General features: G+C 41.1%; 1 protein-coding gene across 1 annotated transcript in view; it reads right to left on the reverse strand.

Moving 5' to 3' along the window:
* Positions 1 to 1,886: 1,886 nt before the first annotated feature.
* The window catches only part of rubcnl (rubicon like autophagy enhancer), a 111,860-nt gene continuing 95,671 nt past the window's right edge, over positions 1,887 to 18,075 (reverse strand). The window contains exons 10-17 of the mRNA XM_059966144.1: positions 17,645 to 17,762; positions 15,971 to 16,116; positions 14,816 to 14,880; positions 12,747 to 12,985; positions 10,584 to 10,645; positions 7,853 to 8,006; positions 6,652 to 6,742; positions 1,887 to 2,254 (exon numbers count right to left, since the gene is read on the reverse strand). Coding sequence (XP_059822127.1) covers positions 2,145 to 2,254; positions 6,652 to 6,742; positions 7,853 to 8,006; positions 10,584 to 10,645; positions 12,747 to 12,985; positions 14,816 to 14,880; positions 15,971 to 16,116; positions 17,645 to 17,762 — 985 coding nt within the window. The 3' untranslated portion in view covers positions 1,887 to 2,144. The remainder of the gene's footprint in view (positions 2,255 to 6,651; positions 6,743 to 7,852; positions 8,007 to 10,583; positions 10,646 to 12,746; positions 12,986 to 14,815; positions 14,881 to 15,970; positions 16,117 to 17,644; positions 17,763 to 18,075) is intronic.

Here is an 18,075-nt window from a genome sequence, read left to right on the forward strand (position 1 = left end):
GTCAAACCTCTGCTGCCTTCTGGCTGTATCTGCTCATGGGGAAGGTGTTGCAAGTAGACCCAGAGGGAAAAAAAAATCCAGAGCTGGAATCCATGGAATCCATGTTGAGTTCAACACTGACTGGTGACTCCTGCAATGCCACCATGCCAAACTGTATCTGTCTGCTGTTTCCTTGCATTCATCAGCTGCACAGAGAGAAAACCTGCTACATAGGCATCAGCTTCCTTTCCATGTCACACTGCCCTGGCTTGCAGGACACAGTCAACCCCCAACCAAAGGAGGGCCTCAATAACTCTACATTTTCTCTGGACAAACATTTTTCAAACTGTTTGATGGATAAAGAAGGACAACAATTTGTAGAATGCATTAGGAAGATTTAATATTCATGGAAAAAGTAACCATAATATAGATTTCTCACTTATTTGGGCCATCATAACAGACACAAACCAGGGTGAAATTATGGCATGGCACAGTCAAACTATACCAAAAACTCAGTTATAAAATAGATCCTTGAAATTATGCTGTGAGAATATTAATTTACAAACATTTAACATGGTTAAATAAAATTTCTCTATTCTGCCATTTTAAATTGGTTTAAGTATTTTAAATTCTTTTTCCTCATTAAAATGGAGGACAAAGCGATTTCATAAATGTTTGTAGTTAAAGTTTACAAAGCAGAACATCAAGGTTGCTTTAAAAAGGATGGAAGGGATATTGTTTTCACAAGAGGCCCTCAGAATTACATGTCTTTAAACAAAGAAGCATTCAAATAAGTAGTTGGCAAAACACATTCTTTACAACAATGCTATTAAATAAGGCTGATCCTATACAACTTTCTCCAAAATTTAAGTGTACCAAACAACTTCGCAAACTGACAAGCTTTTAAGAAAAATTAAAAGCCTTGGTCAGGCCCATGAAAGTGTCAAATCCATTAGCACTATTTTTTTTTAAACATTACCTGCTTTAAAAATACTTGTAGACAATTACACAAGCTCTTAGAATTATAAAATGCAATTGCATTTTATAGCATTCATGTAGGTGCTTCCTTAAAATTGTTTAAAAGGTTTAGTACATTATTGAAGTTTTTTAAATTTAAACAAGAATACAGAATACACATTTGGAAATGTAAGAGGCTGAACTTGTAGCTCTTTCACTAAATCTTTCTATAGTCCAAACAGAAAAAGAATATATCTAATTGGAATTGAGTCCCATTCTGTTGAATGGAATAGAAAAAGCTTTGTGTTTTAACGATAGTTAGATGGCCCCATCTTTTCAGAATAGGGCCAGATTTTGTTTGGCAGAAATACTGGGGAGAAAAAGAGCATGTCTAAATATCACATTTTTAAATCAATATGCCTAAAGACAAGTTATGCAACAGAAATCATGCCTAACACAATTTGGATAATTAACAAAATTGTGAAGATCTAACCAATTTCTTTTCACATTAATGTGGGAGAATTTAAGAACTACTTATGTCTTTGGTACTGCTGGTGCCAAAGTAACACCTACAATATTTCAAATTCTGATGCCCAAGATATGGACCAGACAAGTAAATTATACAAAAAGGTGAAGAGCCCAGCAATGTTGACAAAATGGCAACATTAGCATCCAGCAAAATCAAGGACATACAAGTGTGAGAAATTGGTTTGTGATATTTAACTTCTTCCCCCTCCCAACCAAATATAAATGTTTTGTACATGACTGCTTTACTTTGCTGCAAACTGAAATAGTTTTAATGTTCCATCCTGTTGTTACGTCCAAATTATAAGTACTCCTATTCATAATTTGCATAAAAATGTGCTACATATGTCCCAAAGCTTCAGCACAAAGTAAAGATAAAAGATTGAGTCCTAATATTTGTAAGTTAGAAGGGCAAATTCTTCAAATTGGTGGGAGGGGTGGGGGAGAAAAATTTGAAGTTAATTCACATGGCAAAGTAACCTCTCTCATACTGATGAATAGCATGTATAGGAAAGTAAGCACAGTGAAAATGCATCTGTTGAACAATTCAAAAATTTGCGGCGTACCAGACGTCGTCACTTCGTTCATTTTTTTCTTTTAAAAATCATGGAAGTAGCACCATATGTTGAGTTTTTCCTTATAAACTGAAGTCCACACACTCCCTCAGGATTTCACTTCAATGCTCAGTCTGTCATCTGTTGCAAAGCAAGGAGTTCTTTCCGTGCATTGATCCTTGTGCACTTGGGACACTGTTCTATTTTGAAGCACTCTTTATGAAAGCAGGCTTTGCATACTGGTGTTTGGGAAAAAAACAAAGGAGTGTCTATAATTTTAAAAAGGACACTATTTACATGAGATCCAAATTTAATATTACAAGCGTCTTGGAAGAGGGAATTCAAATCGCTTCAAACCATAAGTACATTAAAGCATTGTAATGCAGATTTTTGCAGGTCTTTCAAGTGATGGGAAGAGACTAAAAAAATTACAGTTTAGTAAGGAAAAGGAGAGTCAAAGTTGGAAGACTTTGTTTTTAAACTATTTGTATTCCTCAATGCTGTAATAAGCCAGCTAAAAAGTGAATGGAAGAGATAGTGCAGTAAAGGGAATTAGAGACACAAGAGGAGCTAGCCAAAACTTGGTGAAAAGAAAACACGGGCAGGGATGACAGCAGAGCAGCAATGGCTGGAATTTCTGGAAGAAATTTGAAAGGTGCAGGATATATACCGTACATCTCACAGCAGAAGTATTCTAAAGGCAAGATGACAACTGTGACTGATAAGAAAAGTCTGAGCCAACACAAAAGCCAAACAGAGGGCATATAATAGAGAAAAAAAAACATGTTGCTTTAAAAACCAACAGAAAGCAACTAAAAAAATTAAGGAAAAGATGGAATACAAAGGTAAGCTAGCCAATAATATTAAAGAGGATCCCAAAAGTTTCTTCAGATACAGAAGGTGTAAAAGAGGTGAGTGCAGATATCAAACTGCTGGAAAATGATGCTGGAGAGGTAGTAACTTGGGACAAGGAAAAGGCAGAGGAACTGAATAAGTATTTTCCATCGGTCTTCAATGTGGAAGATACCATCAGTATGGTGGAAGTGTTGAGTGCAGGGTGTGAAATTACCATTACTAGATAGAAAGCTCTTCAGAACTGAAAGGTCTGAAGATAGACAAGTCACCAGGACCAGATGGTATACACACCAAGGTTCCAAAAGAGGTGGCTGAAGAGATTGTGAAGGTATTAAGTAATGATCTTTCAAGAATCAGTTGATTCTGGGATAGTTCTGGAGGAATGGAAAATGCAAATGTCACTCCACTTTTCAAGGAGGGAGAGAAGCAGAAGAAAGGAAACTATAGGCCAGTTAGTCTGACCTCCGTGGTTGGGAAGATGGTAGAATTCATTGTTAAGGATGTGGTTTCAGGGTACTTGAGGCACATGAAAAAATACCTGTTACACTACTTACAAGGAATTATGGATCTGCATTCCCAGATACTACACTCCTCAGTGCCCTATTACTCACACACTGCCACACCTCATGCTTGTCTGCATCACGAGGGGTGATTGATAAGTTCGTGGCCCAATGTAGAAGGAGTTGTACAGCTCTCATTACATGCACGTGCAGGTCAACTCTGAGTGATTATGCAGTAAGTTTGAAGTTAATAACTCATCTCCTACCTTAGGCCATGAACTTATCAATCACTCCTGATGAGTTATTCAAACTTTTTGCATAATCACTCAAAGCATTGACCTACATGTGCATGTTACAGGAGCTGTATAACTCATCTCCTTCTACCCTAGGCCACAAACTTATCAATCTCCCATTTGTGGACATTTTCTGGCAGTCCAAGATCTGTATGCTCCATGACCACTGGAGCAAGTGTGTAAATGTAGGAGGGGACTATGTTGAAAAATAAATGTGCTAGGTTTTCTAAAATTGGCTCCTTCTTCCTTAGGCCACAAACTTATCAATCATCCCCGTACATTCCATCTGCCATTTTTCTGCAGGTCCAGATCCCACTACAAGCTTCGAGTCTTACCACAATAAAATCCAGATGATTGATATAGATGACAGACAATGGACACAGAGCTGATCCCTGCAGCGTACTACTAGTCATAGGCCTCCAGTCAGAGGCAACCATCCACTACCACTCAGTGCCTTCTCCAACAAGCCAATGTCTAATCCAGTTTACTACCTCATCTTGAATGCCAATTGGCTGAACCTTCTTGAACAACCTGCCATGTGGGACCTTGTCAAAGATCTTAAAGTCCATGTAGGCAAAATTCCAATACCTTCATCAGCTTCCTTGAAAATCTCCAAGACTGGTTTGTATGCAGAAGGTTATGTCTAACCAATGTTGACCATCCCTAATCAGTCCTTGTCTATCCAAACAGTTATTCTAATGGACCAAATATACATCTTCCAATAACTTGCCCAATACTGATAGACTCACTGGCCTATTCTTGGAGCCCTTCTTAAACAAGAAAACAACATTAACTATTTTCCAATCCAACGGCTCCTCACCCTTGGCCAAGGACATTTTAAATATCTCTGCAAGGAATTTAAATAACTCCTTGCAATTTCTGCACTGGCCCCCACAGGGTCCATGGGAACACCTTGTCAAGCCCTGGAGATTTAACCATCCCACATTGCCTCAAGCCTGTAAGCACCTCCTCTGTAGTCTGTATAGGGTTGATGACTTCACTGCCACTTCCTCACTTCTATGAACTGTGTCCATGTCCCAAGTAAACACAAATGCAAAGAAGAAAAATCCATTTAAGATCTCCCTCATCTCTTTTGGCTCCATGCATGGATGATACTGATCTTCCAGAGGAAGAGTTTTGTCCCTTGTTATTCTTTTGCTCCTAATATTTATCTTCAGAAGTCCTCAAAATTCTCCTATCCCTATCTGCCAGAGCAACATCATACCTTCTTTTAGCCCTCCTGATTTAAGTGTTCTCTTGCATTTCTTGTACTCGGGCAACTCATTTGCTCCTTCCTGCCTATCCCTCCTATGCACCTCAATATCTTGCAAAAATCAAGTTCCCTAGAACTATCATTTTTGCCTTTTATTCTGACAGGAACAAACTCTATGCTCTCAAAGATTGAAGGCCTCCCACTTACCAAGCTCACCTTTGCCAGCGAACCTGTCCCAATCCACACTTGCCAGTTCCTTTCTGAAATCATCAAAATTGGCCTATCCCCAATTTAGAATCTCAACCTGAGAATCACTAGATGCAAGGTGTTGCCCTTCACAACTGTCTGTGTCCCCAATAGGGGATCTCATATCACACTCTTTAGTTGGGGCCTCTATGTATCAAGGAAACATTCTTGAACATTTAACAAACTCTTCCCCATATGGCCCTTTTACAGTGAGAGTGTCCCAGTCAGTATGTGGAAAGTTAAAATCATTTATCCCAACCTTGTTTCTTGCCACAGTCTGGTCTCTCTACAAATTTACTCCAAATCCCAGAGGGTTGGTGGTCTATAATATAATCCCATGTGGTCATCCCTTTCTTATTCCTCATTTCCACCCATATAGTCTCAGACAAGCTCTCCAGTCTGTCCTAGTCTGAACACGAGTGTGACATGGTCCCTGACTAGTAATGCCAGTCCTCCCCTTTAATTCCTCCTGCCTTATCATGTCTAAAACAGGACTCTGAACATTAAGCTGCCAGTCCTACCCCTCCTGCAACCAAGAAACTCTAAAGTCTACATTGTCATAGTTCCATGTGTTGGAACTATGACAATGCCTCAAGCTCATTCATCTTTTCTACAATGATGCTTGCATTGAAATACACAATTCAGAACATCAGTCTCAACCTTTTGATCCCATGGCTTTGTATGTGGGCTTAACATCTTCCCCCAAAAACCACTCCACTACCTGTTCTTGCTCTCTGGTTCCCATCCCACTGCAACATTAGTTTACTCCACCCCCTTCCACCATGCAGCACAGGCTAACCTTCCCAGAAGGATATTGGTACCATCCAGTTAAGATGCAAACCATCTCATGTGTACAGGTCCCACCTTCCCTGGAAGGAAGCCCAATGATCCAAAACTCTGAAGCCCTCTCTCCTGTGACTCAGGTTAAACCATATGATCTCCCCATTTCTGGCCCCACTAGCATGAGGCACAGGTAGCAGTCCTAAAATTACAATCCTGGAGGTCCTGACCTTCAACTTAGCACCCAAATCCCTGAACTCACTTTGCAGGTCCTCATCATCCTTCTTACCACGAGGACCACGACCTCTGGTGGCTCACTCCCACCTAGGAATGCTGTGGGCTTGATCTGAGATGTCCCTGACTTTGGCACCAGGGAGGCAACATACCATTTGGGTATTGCTGGAAAGACAACATGGATCAAATGTTGATCCATATTATTCTTCCAGCAAATGCAACTCCACAAGTTTTCATCTACTAGGAATCCACCATCAATACCAGTTACTTCACTTTTTTATTTAAAACTCTCATAATCACATTACTATCAGTAAGCAGAATAAAATATCAAAACAAAAACAATCTCAACATCAATTACTGGAGAGGAATAATCAGTCTTTCAGCATTCCAGTGAGGAAAGCAATTTATTAAAACTTTGATTGCAAGCCAAGATCACATGAAAGTTTACTTATGATATGTTGTACATTAAAGCCAATGGCCCAATAAATCAAAGACACTGATAGAACAGCACTCACCACAACATTGTTTGCATCGCTTTACTTGAAAAGGGAAAAGAATTTCACTACTCTTGCAAAACTCACAGATGAAGCCTTTGGCCATACATATCTGGAGCAAAACAAAGATGTCAAAGAAAGCAAACAGGTCATTAATTAAGTCCATGTTGAATTTACTTCATCTATTGATGAACAGCAGTAAGATGAGGAGGCAAATGACACATTTACAATTTAGGAATGCTTACAATTCATTCTATAAATGGGTTGGCAAGTTCAATAACAATTCCACCAATGGACAATTCTACTCTTTGCATTTAGCACTAGCATTATACATCTCAAACTTCAGATCCAAAACACCTCACAAAAGATAGAGTGATGTCATTCAAGTACTCAAGAATAGCATTGGAATAATTCACTTGAGTCAATTCAAAATTATATTCGTTTAAAAAGCTTACATTTGTGAAGTAGCAATAATACACCACATCTTATGTTTAAGATCAAATGCTCACTGATTTGCCTTTGCACATTTTGAATGTTCAAGGTTGATGCATAAACACTTTCAAAACAATTGAACAGAAATGCTTTCCAATTCTTCTGCTAAAGTTTGGTGTTCCTCTTTGTGCTTGTGGTGCATCAGGCAGCAACCTTGCCATTTCTTTGGCATTTGTATTTATTTATTTGAAAAACAAGGCCAAGATGCTAGCTCAATGCTCAACCCAACATGGATGGAGAGCCAACCAGATTCGAACCCTGGACCACTCGCCAAAGCCCACTGCGGATCCCTCTACACCAGTGGCCAGCTTTCCGCAGAAGTATCCAAGCCGAATTATGGGGCATTTCCCTTATTTGAATTACTCCAAATGGCTTTCATTTACACAAACACCTCTGTTAATCTGAGGAAAAAATCCAGTACTCATCATTCATGTGGCTGTTCTTCCAGTAGATAAAGTAAATTTGGTATGAACTTCCAAACAAGCAGAGCAAGCAAATGACAGAATACAGATTTTTGAATAAGTGCAAGGGATCTTTACCATTTATTTAATCACCATACCTACCATTTTGATTCTGTAGAGCAGTTTTGACACCAATTTGATTACTTCTCCGGAGTAGAGTTGGCAATAAGTAAACTAGACTCAGTGATACCAACAAATAAGAGCTGGACAAGAGTCAAACTTAAACTTAAAAAAATCAAACTGATGAGATGACAGACCAGATAGCTTACCTCACAACTTTCTACGTGGGAAAGGACCATTCTCAGTACATCTTTTAGGCCTGGAACCAGCAGGCCCCGTTTCACCATTACCAGATCATTCAATGAGTACAAATGCAGCTCCTCAGATAAATGGGCCTGTAATCGCCAGAATTCAACCATCGCACTGTCAAAAAGGTCAAGGCCAGGTGTAATCAGAATGGTGATAAAATGCAGAACACTGATAGATTATAGATAGGAAGCTAATCTGGAAATCAATGCATTTACACAAGCTGTAGGACCACTGGAAAGTTAACTTCACAGATTGTCCTCGACATCCTTGGTATTGTAGGTAAACTATTTTTAAAGCCATTGATTTAGAAACAGCTTTATCCTCTTGGACTTTTAGTGATTTACTGTGATGAGATGGAGACAAAAGACCTTCTGACCTTTTACATTAGGCAGTCACGCAGATCTACCTGCCTTAGTTCCTTAACACATCCTTAAAATCAGGGAAACAGGTCTGAGAGAGAAAGAGGGAGATCCACATTAAGATCACAATACACAGCTTGATAGTAGCAAATATACTTAAGAAAGAGATTAAACAATAAGGTTTTCAGCAAGATGGACTGGCTAATGTGAAATAGACCACAAGGCCATAAAATATAGAAGCAGAATTTCGCCCATCATGTCTGCTCTGCCATTTCATCATGGCTGATCCAATTTTCCTCTCAACCCCCATCTCCTGCCTTCTCCCTGTATCCCATCATGCCCTGACCAATCAAGAATTTATCAACCTCCTCCTTAAATACACAAAGACTTGGCCTCCATGGCTGCCTGTGGCAATACATTCCACAGTTTCACCACTGCTGAAAGAAATTCCTCCTCAACTCTGTTCTAAAGGACACCCCTCTATCCTGAGAGTCCTCTGGTCTTAAGACCCTCTCATCACAGGAAACATCTTCTCCACATCCACTCCATCAAGGCCTTTCACCTTTTGATAGTTTCAATGAGGTCACTCCTCATTCTTCTGAAGTCTAGTGAATACAGGCCCAGAGCCAAACACTTTTTAATATGACAAGGTATTCAATCATGGAATTATTTTTGTGAATCTCTTTTGAATGCTCTCCAATGTTAGTACATCTTATCCAAGATGTGGAGCCCCAAACTTGCACTAAGTGAGGCCTCACCAGTGCTTTATAAAGTCTCAACATTAGTCTTGCTTTCATAGTCTAGTCCTTTTGAAATGAATACTAACATTGTATTTGCCTTCCTCATCACAGACTCAACTGCAAATTAACCTTTAGGGAATCCTGCTCAAGGACTCCCAAGTCCCTTTGCACCCCAGGTTTTTTTTTGTATGTTTTCTCCATTTGGAGAATAGTCAACCCTGTCATTTCTTCTACCAGAGTGCATGACCATACCCTTCCCAACACTGTATTCCATCTACCATTTCATTGGCCATGCTCCTAATCTGTCCAAGTCCTCTGTAGCCTCTCTACTTCAACATTACCCACCCCTCCACCCATCTTCATATCATCTGCATATCATTTACAAAAAAGCCATCAATTCCAGCATCCAAATCATTGATTTATAATGCAAAAGAATTGGTCCCAACACAGACCCCTGTGAATCAACACTAGTCACTGGCAGCCAGCCAGAAAAGGCTCCTTCATTCCCACTTTTTGCCTCCTGCCAACAGCCACTGCTTTATCCCTGTAAGAATCTTTCCTGTAATACCATGGCTCATAGCTTGTTAAGCAGCCTCATGTGTGGCACCTCATCAAAGGCCTTCTGAAAATCCCAAGTACACGATTCTCCTTTGTCTCTCCTGCTTGTTATTTCTTCAAAGAATTCCAACAGATTTGTCAGGCAAGATTTTCCCTTGAGGAAACCATGCTAACTACAGCCTAATTTAACACATGCCTCTGAGTACTCTGACACCTCATCCTTGATAATCCACTCCAATATCTTCCCAACCACTGAGGTCAGACTAACTGGCTTACAGTTTCCTTTCTTCTGCCTCTCTCCCTTCTTGAAGGGTGGAGTGATATTTGAAAACAAAATTTCAAAACTCATCAACATTATTCAGATTCTTTTATGAGAAGTCCCTGAAGTTGCAATTCATGAGAAGGCATTCAGTAGCATGCCTTCATGCTTGAAATTTCATTTTGTCAATAGCTTTGCATGGCAATAACACAACAAAATTTGTCAAAGTGCATAGGGGTTGAAGGATTGTAGGGTAATGTAATGCAACCACTGACATTGATTTCTGGGGTTCTGATGTAATGACATGAAGTTTTTAAAACTGCACGTGGTTCTGTTTTTGAAAGACAATAAAGGTGTTGTTACAGTTTCCCTTAAACTTAAAACACCTCTGCCATTTTATTTGTAAAAACCTACAGAGTCCTTTAGAAATGTAGAAAATTGGCTTCTTACAGAAACAAAAACTTGTTTTAAGATCTACTGAATTTTGTCGCTTGCCAATTTGCTGATCACTTAAAATTAATACATGCCCAAAATGAGCACACAAATCTCCCATAAACAAATAGGTCACGATAACTGTTTCTGACCACATCCAGTACTTTGTATGCTGGGTTTCAGTGGTTAACTAAAGCAAAATTTAATGCAGATTACCACTTCAGAGTTTAACTTAATCCAATATTTTGCTTTTAGATTTAACAGGACAGGAGTCAGGATAGCATCTGATGGTGCTATTTTACATGGGGGAGTCCTGTTTAAAACATTGAAGATAAACAGGTACCTTCTGGCCAGTCTGCAGTTTCTTAGTAGAGTCTTGATACGAATCAACTGCTCTCGAAGTTCCTGATTAAAAGAAGTGGTTTGTTTTACTGCATTGCCACCTAGTGATACAAATCATTTTCTGCATTTGAATCATTTCAATGAGATTCGACCCAGTTTCATCTCCCCAGTTCAATTCTTTCCTACCTACATCCATGACGTCATATGCTCTTGATCTCTTCAATGGTTTCCCTGACCCGGCATTTTTATTTTCGTATGGATGTCCAGTCCCTATCCCCCACCAGGAAGGCCTCGAAGTTCTTCTTTCTGAGTACCAGACCCAACCAGTTCCCCTCTTGTCCATCTGGTGGAACTTGTCCTCTCTGAATAATTTCTCTTTTGGCTCCTCTCACTTCCTCCTAAACAAAAAAGGTGAAGCCATGGGCACTTGCACGTGTCCAAGCTGTGCCTACATGTTGGCTACATGGAACAGTCTATATTCCAAGCCTACACTGGTATCGCTTCCCAACTTTTCCTGCATGACACCGGTTGCATTGGTGCTGCTTTCTGCACCCACATTGAGCTTCTCGACTTCATCAACTTTACTTCCAACTTCCACCCTGCCCTCCCCTTTCTCAATCTCTGTCTCCATCTCTAGATGGAGTTTATTTACTGATCTGTAATAAACCCACTGACTCTCACAGCAACCTGGGATATGCCTCTTCCCACCCTGTTACTTGTATTAAAAAACATGCCACCTCCTTCTCTCAATTCCTCCATCTCCACCACATCTGCTCCCAGGATGAGGTTTTACATTCCAGAACTAATGGGAAAGGGGCTTCCCTTCCTCCATCATCAATGCTGCTCTCATCCTCATCTCTTCCATTTTGCGCACATCTGCCACCACCCCACCATGGATAGGGCTCCTCTTGTCCTCACCAACACCCCACCAGCCTCCACATCCAGCACACAATTCTCCATAACTTCCACCATCTCCAGCTGGATCCCAGCACCAAGCACATTTTTCACTCCCTCCCAGCACTTACCCTTGCAAGCAGAGCAAGTGCTACCCCCGACCCAACACCACCTCCCTCACTATCATTCAGGGCCCCAAACAGTCCCTCCAGCTGAGTAACACATCATCTAAGAGTCTGCTGGGGTCACCTACCATGTCCAATGCTCCTAGTATGGCCTTCTGTATAATCGGTGAGACCCAACACAGATTGGGAGACCATTTCACCATGCACCTACGCTCCATCTGCCAGAAAAAGCGGAATCTTCCAGTGGCCACCCATTTTATTTCCACTTCCCGTTCCCATTCTTCCATGTCAGTCCATGGCTTCCTCTACTGTCATAATGAGGCCACACTCAGATTGGAGGAGCAACACCTCATTCCATCTGGGTAGCCTCCAACCTGATGGCATGAACATCGATTTCTTGAACTTCTGGCAAGGCCCCTGGACCCCCCCCCCCAATCTCCTTCACCATTTGCATTTCCCTTTCTCACCTTATCTCCTTACCTGCCCATCACCTCCCTCTGATACCCCTCCCCACCTTTACTTTCTTACATGGCCTTCTGAACTCTCCTATCAAATTCCCCCTTCTCCAGCCCTGTATCTCTTTCAACTTCCCAGCTCTTTACTTCACCCCCCCCTTAGCTTCACCTGTCACCTTGCATTTCTTCCCCCCTTCCTCACCCCCTCCAACCAAATCTTCTTACTCTGACTCATCCTTTTTCTCCAGTCCCGATGAAGGGTCTCGGCCCGAAATGCCGACTGTACTCTTTTCTGTAGAAGCTGTCTGGCCTGCTGAGTTTCTCCGAAACTGTGTGTGTTACAAAAGCAACTTTCTTGTTGGAGATGCACAAACAAAACGTTTGGCTTACTTAAAGGTGCACAATTACAAATTTTGTGAACCGTTTATATTAGTAATGGTGCAGTGTATACTAATGTGGTACCAGTACCCTAGTCTGCAAGATGACAAATCAGTGGACTTCGGAAGAGCACTCTTTCCTGAACACCCAAACACACTGCGGAGGGTCCATCACACAGACTGAAGCAATGCAAACTATTTTCAACTGCAGTAAGAAATGGGCATTTATGCTGGCCTTGCTGATGATGTCCACATTGCAAGAATGAAAATGAAATGACAAACAGCAAATTAATCCAATCACTCCACTTCCTACCTTCACTTTACTCAGCTCCTTGACTTTGCTGTAAAGGGGGTTGTTGATATAAAATACATTGAACAGCGGATCGTGCCATATGCTTTCCAGCAGCTGCTTGGAGAAGTGGCTGACAGGATGTTTGCTGAAATCCCACTTCATTAGGATTCGGCCAGGGATCATAGATTCTTCACTGTGGTGGCAGCATTCACAGAAATATTTCCCCAAGTACTCACAGTAACGCAGCTTTCTGATGTACTCTGGAGAGAAATTAAACATTTAAAAGAATTGTTCTATTCCAATCTCCGAAATCTTCCTTTTTGCAATGTTATGATTGTTTAATGTCAAGCTGCAGTGAGAGACTGTGTCCCCGACTGCTGCTCATCACTCCCCTGCATGGAATGCTTTGGATGGAGTCACCGGTTTAACACAGGAGTTCGTTGTACACGAGATGCAAAGCAGAGATAATATCCCCACAAATATCATCTAGAACAGAACGGTCACCAAGAGCAGCAGCTTTTGGCTCTGCAAAGATGTGCCAACAGACACTTTAATTCAAAATATTGTACTGCCACTTTGTGGGGGGGGGGGGGAGGAGAAAGAGAACATTGCAAATTATTAACAATGTTTTAGCTACTATCTTTTTAATACCCACTAAATTACAGCAGCTCTCCTTCTCTTTCCTATGTTTTCAATCAAGATCAACAAGATTAATAATCAATTCAGCAAGTGGTTAATATCCAAGTAACTCATGGAAGTTTGATAAAAATGAGTAATAATACACGTGATATTGTAAATAAGGTGAATAATGATTCCACCACTTACTTTGATTAGCCTAGCTTTGGAACTTGCTGTTACCCAAGGCAGTGACTCTTTAATCTGTCGGATCTAAATTTTTGTTTCCATGCCATTTCATTATTCCCTACCCCCCACAACATTTCCATTTGATACTGCATTTCCAAACTACACAGCCACGTGACATCTTTTCCAAAGTGACACAAGCTGGCAAGATATTTCCTCAAGGAAAATTGTAGCTCTCTCTCATACAAAATAGGAACACAAGAGGGAAGGGGGGGGGGGAAAGGGGAGGGGAGGAAATAAACTGGAAGCCACTTTGGCCAGTCCTGAAAAGTTCATCTCTAGATTCTGCCACCTGAAGCAATTTCAGCCCACTCCCTTGCACTTCTTGTAGAAATGGTCAAACCCTTCGTGTCAGAAGCTAGAAGGAATACGCCAATCAATTTCCCTTCCTCAAATGAATGAAGAACTTGGCATAATTGCTATAAACCATATGAGAAAGCAAGTTTGCAGCAGTCCTCTTTCCTGCTGACAGAAAGAGTGCATCACCACTTCACTCCTGAATACAGTGAAACAATTATTCTTTAACCCTTCCTGCAGACTAGGCCAACAGAATGCTGGCCCTCATCTGAGGATTAAAATAAAAGAGGATGCTGTGTGGAGCCTTGATCTGCCCCCAGGTGGGGAATTTTGCTCAGTTCTGGACAGGGTAGTGATCAGCAGCAAGTACACAAATTCAGGAAGTAGTTAAAGGCTTAAAACGAGTTAATACAAATATACATTGCAACAGGAATTGGTTCCTTAAGTTTAAAAAGGGGGGGGTAGTTTAAATGAGGGGAACTATCAGACAGCTTTAAAACAAGTTAACATAAGTAAAAACTGCCTTTTGCAATTATGTAAAAAGTTGATGTTTGTAGCTCAAATTTGAGAATGTGGAAGCACAATATGAACAATGGGTTACAAATCTTAATTTCGTAGAAGGATCGCAGATGCCTCGTCATTAAGCATTTTCAAGTGGAGTGACAGTGAGGAAGGGAAAGGAAAGGATGCTGGGACACAGACCCATGACCTGAACAAATTTGTTTTCACAGAATCAGGCTCAGATCTTGCCAACCCTAAAGTTATTAATGCTCTACCACCTGCATAGTGTTGCACCATACACCAAATCTAACAAATTTAGCAAATCGTTAGAAGAATACAAGCGACATATCCCTGTGATGAAATGATCATTCAGGAAGGCAGGCACGACAAAGCTGAGCTGCAAGGAGTCAGGTGCACGGTTTGCTACGTACTGGATTCGATTCGCGTCCCACAGCCAGCACACATAGAATTCTGAGCAGCTACGACAACTTCTCTCCTGCAGGTGAGGAACAAGAATTGAAGGCACAACTCGCTTTAATAGAATTAAAGATCGATTTGACTTGGAAACATATTAAATGTCATCTTCTAGCTGTTCTTCGCTTACTAGTCTCAGGCTTCCATGCACACTCCAAGAATGAGCAAAGCAACCATCTGGCACATCAGCCTCCTGAGGGGAAAGACACCATCACCTGAAGCTTGTCCGGGGACACAAAGGCTGCTGGGAGATGGGACGGAGGTGACCAAGGTTGTGTGTCAGAAGGCAAACTGAAAGTTGAAAGGAGAGCCCGAGAACTCTCTAGGCAAGAGCAAACGTTATCAGCCTGGTGAGCCAGGAAACAAGGTCAGTTAATAAAACAGAAAAGCTAGAGGTTCTGTAAAAAACAACAGCTTTGTTAGAGGAGCTGGCATTTCCAAATGTGACAGCCAAGACACCTTGCAGCATCTTTTGACCTCAGGATCGAGGGAGTGAAAGAGACCTGTGCTGGTTGTGGTGGTGGGGTGGGGGGGAAGGTAGTGTTGGGATAGGAAGAGATTTTTGCCTCAGGGATGAATAAAAATTGATCTTGTGCTAAATGAGAGGTTAATAAAGGGGATGGAGGATGAGCACTCTCTCTACTCAAGCATAAGTAAGCACCTTTGGATCAGAAAGAAAGCGCGGAAAAGATTCTTACTGTCATATGGCTTGAAGTGGCAGGAACAATACAAGTTAATCATTCTGAATGTTAGATATCAAATAAATTTACAAACCAATGAAGAAAAACTAAATATCAGCAAACTTCAACAAGTACAACATTTCAGAAAACTTAAATTCATTTGATACTTTCTCCACTACTTAGTGACAATTACCGTGTTCAGAATATTTCAATGAAAAAGCAACTTGAGCTGATCACTTAAAGTGGAATTCAGAAGGTTTAAAAAAAAACAAGTATATAATAATATTATTCTTCCCACACCCTTCCGCCCCCCCCCCACACACAATAATTACTAGCAAATCTAAGTTGACAAAACTTAAGAATGATGCTTTATTTTAAAGTGTGCACACAATGCTGAGTTACTTCTGCTGGAAAGTGACTGCACACACATACTTCTGGGGCGGGTGGATGAAGAACAAAATCTGGAATCGAGGAGGAGCCCAATCAGCTGTGCCCCTCAGTCGGGAGTTTACTTTGAAGTCTGTAGTCAGATCCACAGATTCTTCAGCACCAGGAAGAGTGTCCTTCAGAGGGAGAAACTGGATGGAAAGGGAAACATTAGGTCAGTGAATAAACAGAAAGATGGAACCTGGTAGGTCAGCGCAAAACACAGACCAGAGAGGACACTGCCCGCAATATCAAACCACTTCCCAACCATTCAGCGTCTATTCCAGATGCACTGCACACCACCAACATTTCATCTACTCAGTAGCTGCAACCTGTTGACATCAGCAATGACAAACAGCTGTTCATATATTAAAAAACAGCTACACAATCATGGTTTTAGTGCTATAGATGGCTGATCAATCTGGAGCATGTTCGCAGAGTGGCCTGTTCCCATGCTGTACCTTTTATGTTCCATTTCAAAGACGTGGCCCCTGCTGGAAAGACACTGCCACCAGCCATTCTTCCGGAGGTAGATTTGGTGAACCACATAGCAGATCAGCAGTGCTGGGAGAACTTATGAACATCCCAACAGAAGCAATACAAAATTTATTCCAACCAGTTACATGCTTATATAGTTTATACATTTCCTCCCAAGACTGGACATTGAAAGGATCAATTTGGAGGAAGACCAAAGCTAGAGAAGAGGCATTATCCCTCATTCGTTTCTATCCAGCCAGTCTGGTGTTTATGTAACTGGTGATCCACTAGACGTACATGTACTGCACTGACTTGAGAACATCTCCACAAACTCTCTGATTACACTTACAACAATGGTTTAATTAATAAAGTCAGATCCCGCTCCCACATTGCCACTCGGGGTTTACCCAGAAGAAATATTTACAGGCAGGAAAGGAACTTTGAGGCTTCTGATTCTTTAGGGAAGCAATTTCAGTGCCTGTAGGACCAAGGCAGGCAATTACTGTACCTAGTAGAGGGGAACAGACTGAGGGTTCGTATTAGAGACCAAAGGTTCTTCTGATATTTATCTACAGAGCTGTTCATATAAATGTAGGACAGAACCGATAAATGGACAAGGTGTTAGGAGGAAAAGGTGTTGACTATGGTTACAACTTGAGTAAAAAAAGTGCTCATATCTGGTGTCAATTAGCTAAAAGAGAATTTAACCAAGTATTCAGTGCGATACCATACATCAGAAGAACCACATTTCAAAAGAAACAAAAATTATGAACCATTCTTTAGCCCATCACTCCTAAAGAGCTGCACATCTGTTCTGTCCTGTAGGCACTGAAATCACTGCAACTTTTCCAATGCATCAGAAGCCTCCAAATTCCTTTCCTGCCTGTAAATATTTCCTCTAAGTAGACCCTCAAGCATTGAACTAGCTCTCCCCTCAGATCAACATCATATAGATCATTGGATGGAATTGCTTTCAGGAACCTTATTTTTGCATAAACCAACGTCTACATTTCCTCCTTCACAGCAGCTATTACAGAATCGTTCATGGCAGGGAAGTTAATTGAGTTTTTTCCAAATAGATGTTTCAAGTTAAGATTTTGTATTTTCACTCACAAAAAAAGATGCCAAGCAGATGTTGTTCAGGCAATGCAACTTAACCAAACCCAAATAGGATGTTGAATTCCCCCCCCCCCCCCCACGCACTTTTTCCAGCACCGTTTCCACTGTCTCAAATTGATGTTCGTCAGTTTCCCGAGGTAACCACATAGTGCGAAAGGATTTAAATAGCCGCCGAGCCAAGTATTCAGCAGATAGACACTGCCTGAAAAATAAAAGTTCAAGCAGATTATTCAGTCACTGCAAAAAAGTTAGAGGGGGGGGAAATAAAGAAACATTTTTACAAGCTATCTGCTTGGCTCACTTACTAAACAAATATAGATTGCAGGGCATTTTTGAAATATTTTCAGAAAAACACAGACGGAGGACCTCAGCAAACCCGGCAACAAGAGAGAGTTCCTTTGGGCGGGGGGGCAGATGCAAGATGAGCAGAAAAGTTAAGATGGCTGATTTGCATCACTATTTGGAAGTAAGAGTTGCAAGAGGGCAAAATGCTGGAGGATCTCCAAGAGGCAGAC

The sequence above is a fragment of the Hypanus sabinus genome, chromosome 4, assembly GCF_030144855.1.
Source record: "Hypanus sabinus isolate sHypSab1 chromosome 4, sHypSab1.hap1, whole genome shotgun sequence".
Lineage (NCBI taxonomy): Eukaryota > Metazoa > Chordata > Chondrichthyes > Myliobatiformes > Dasyatidae > Hypanus > Hypanus sabinus.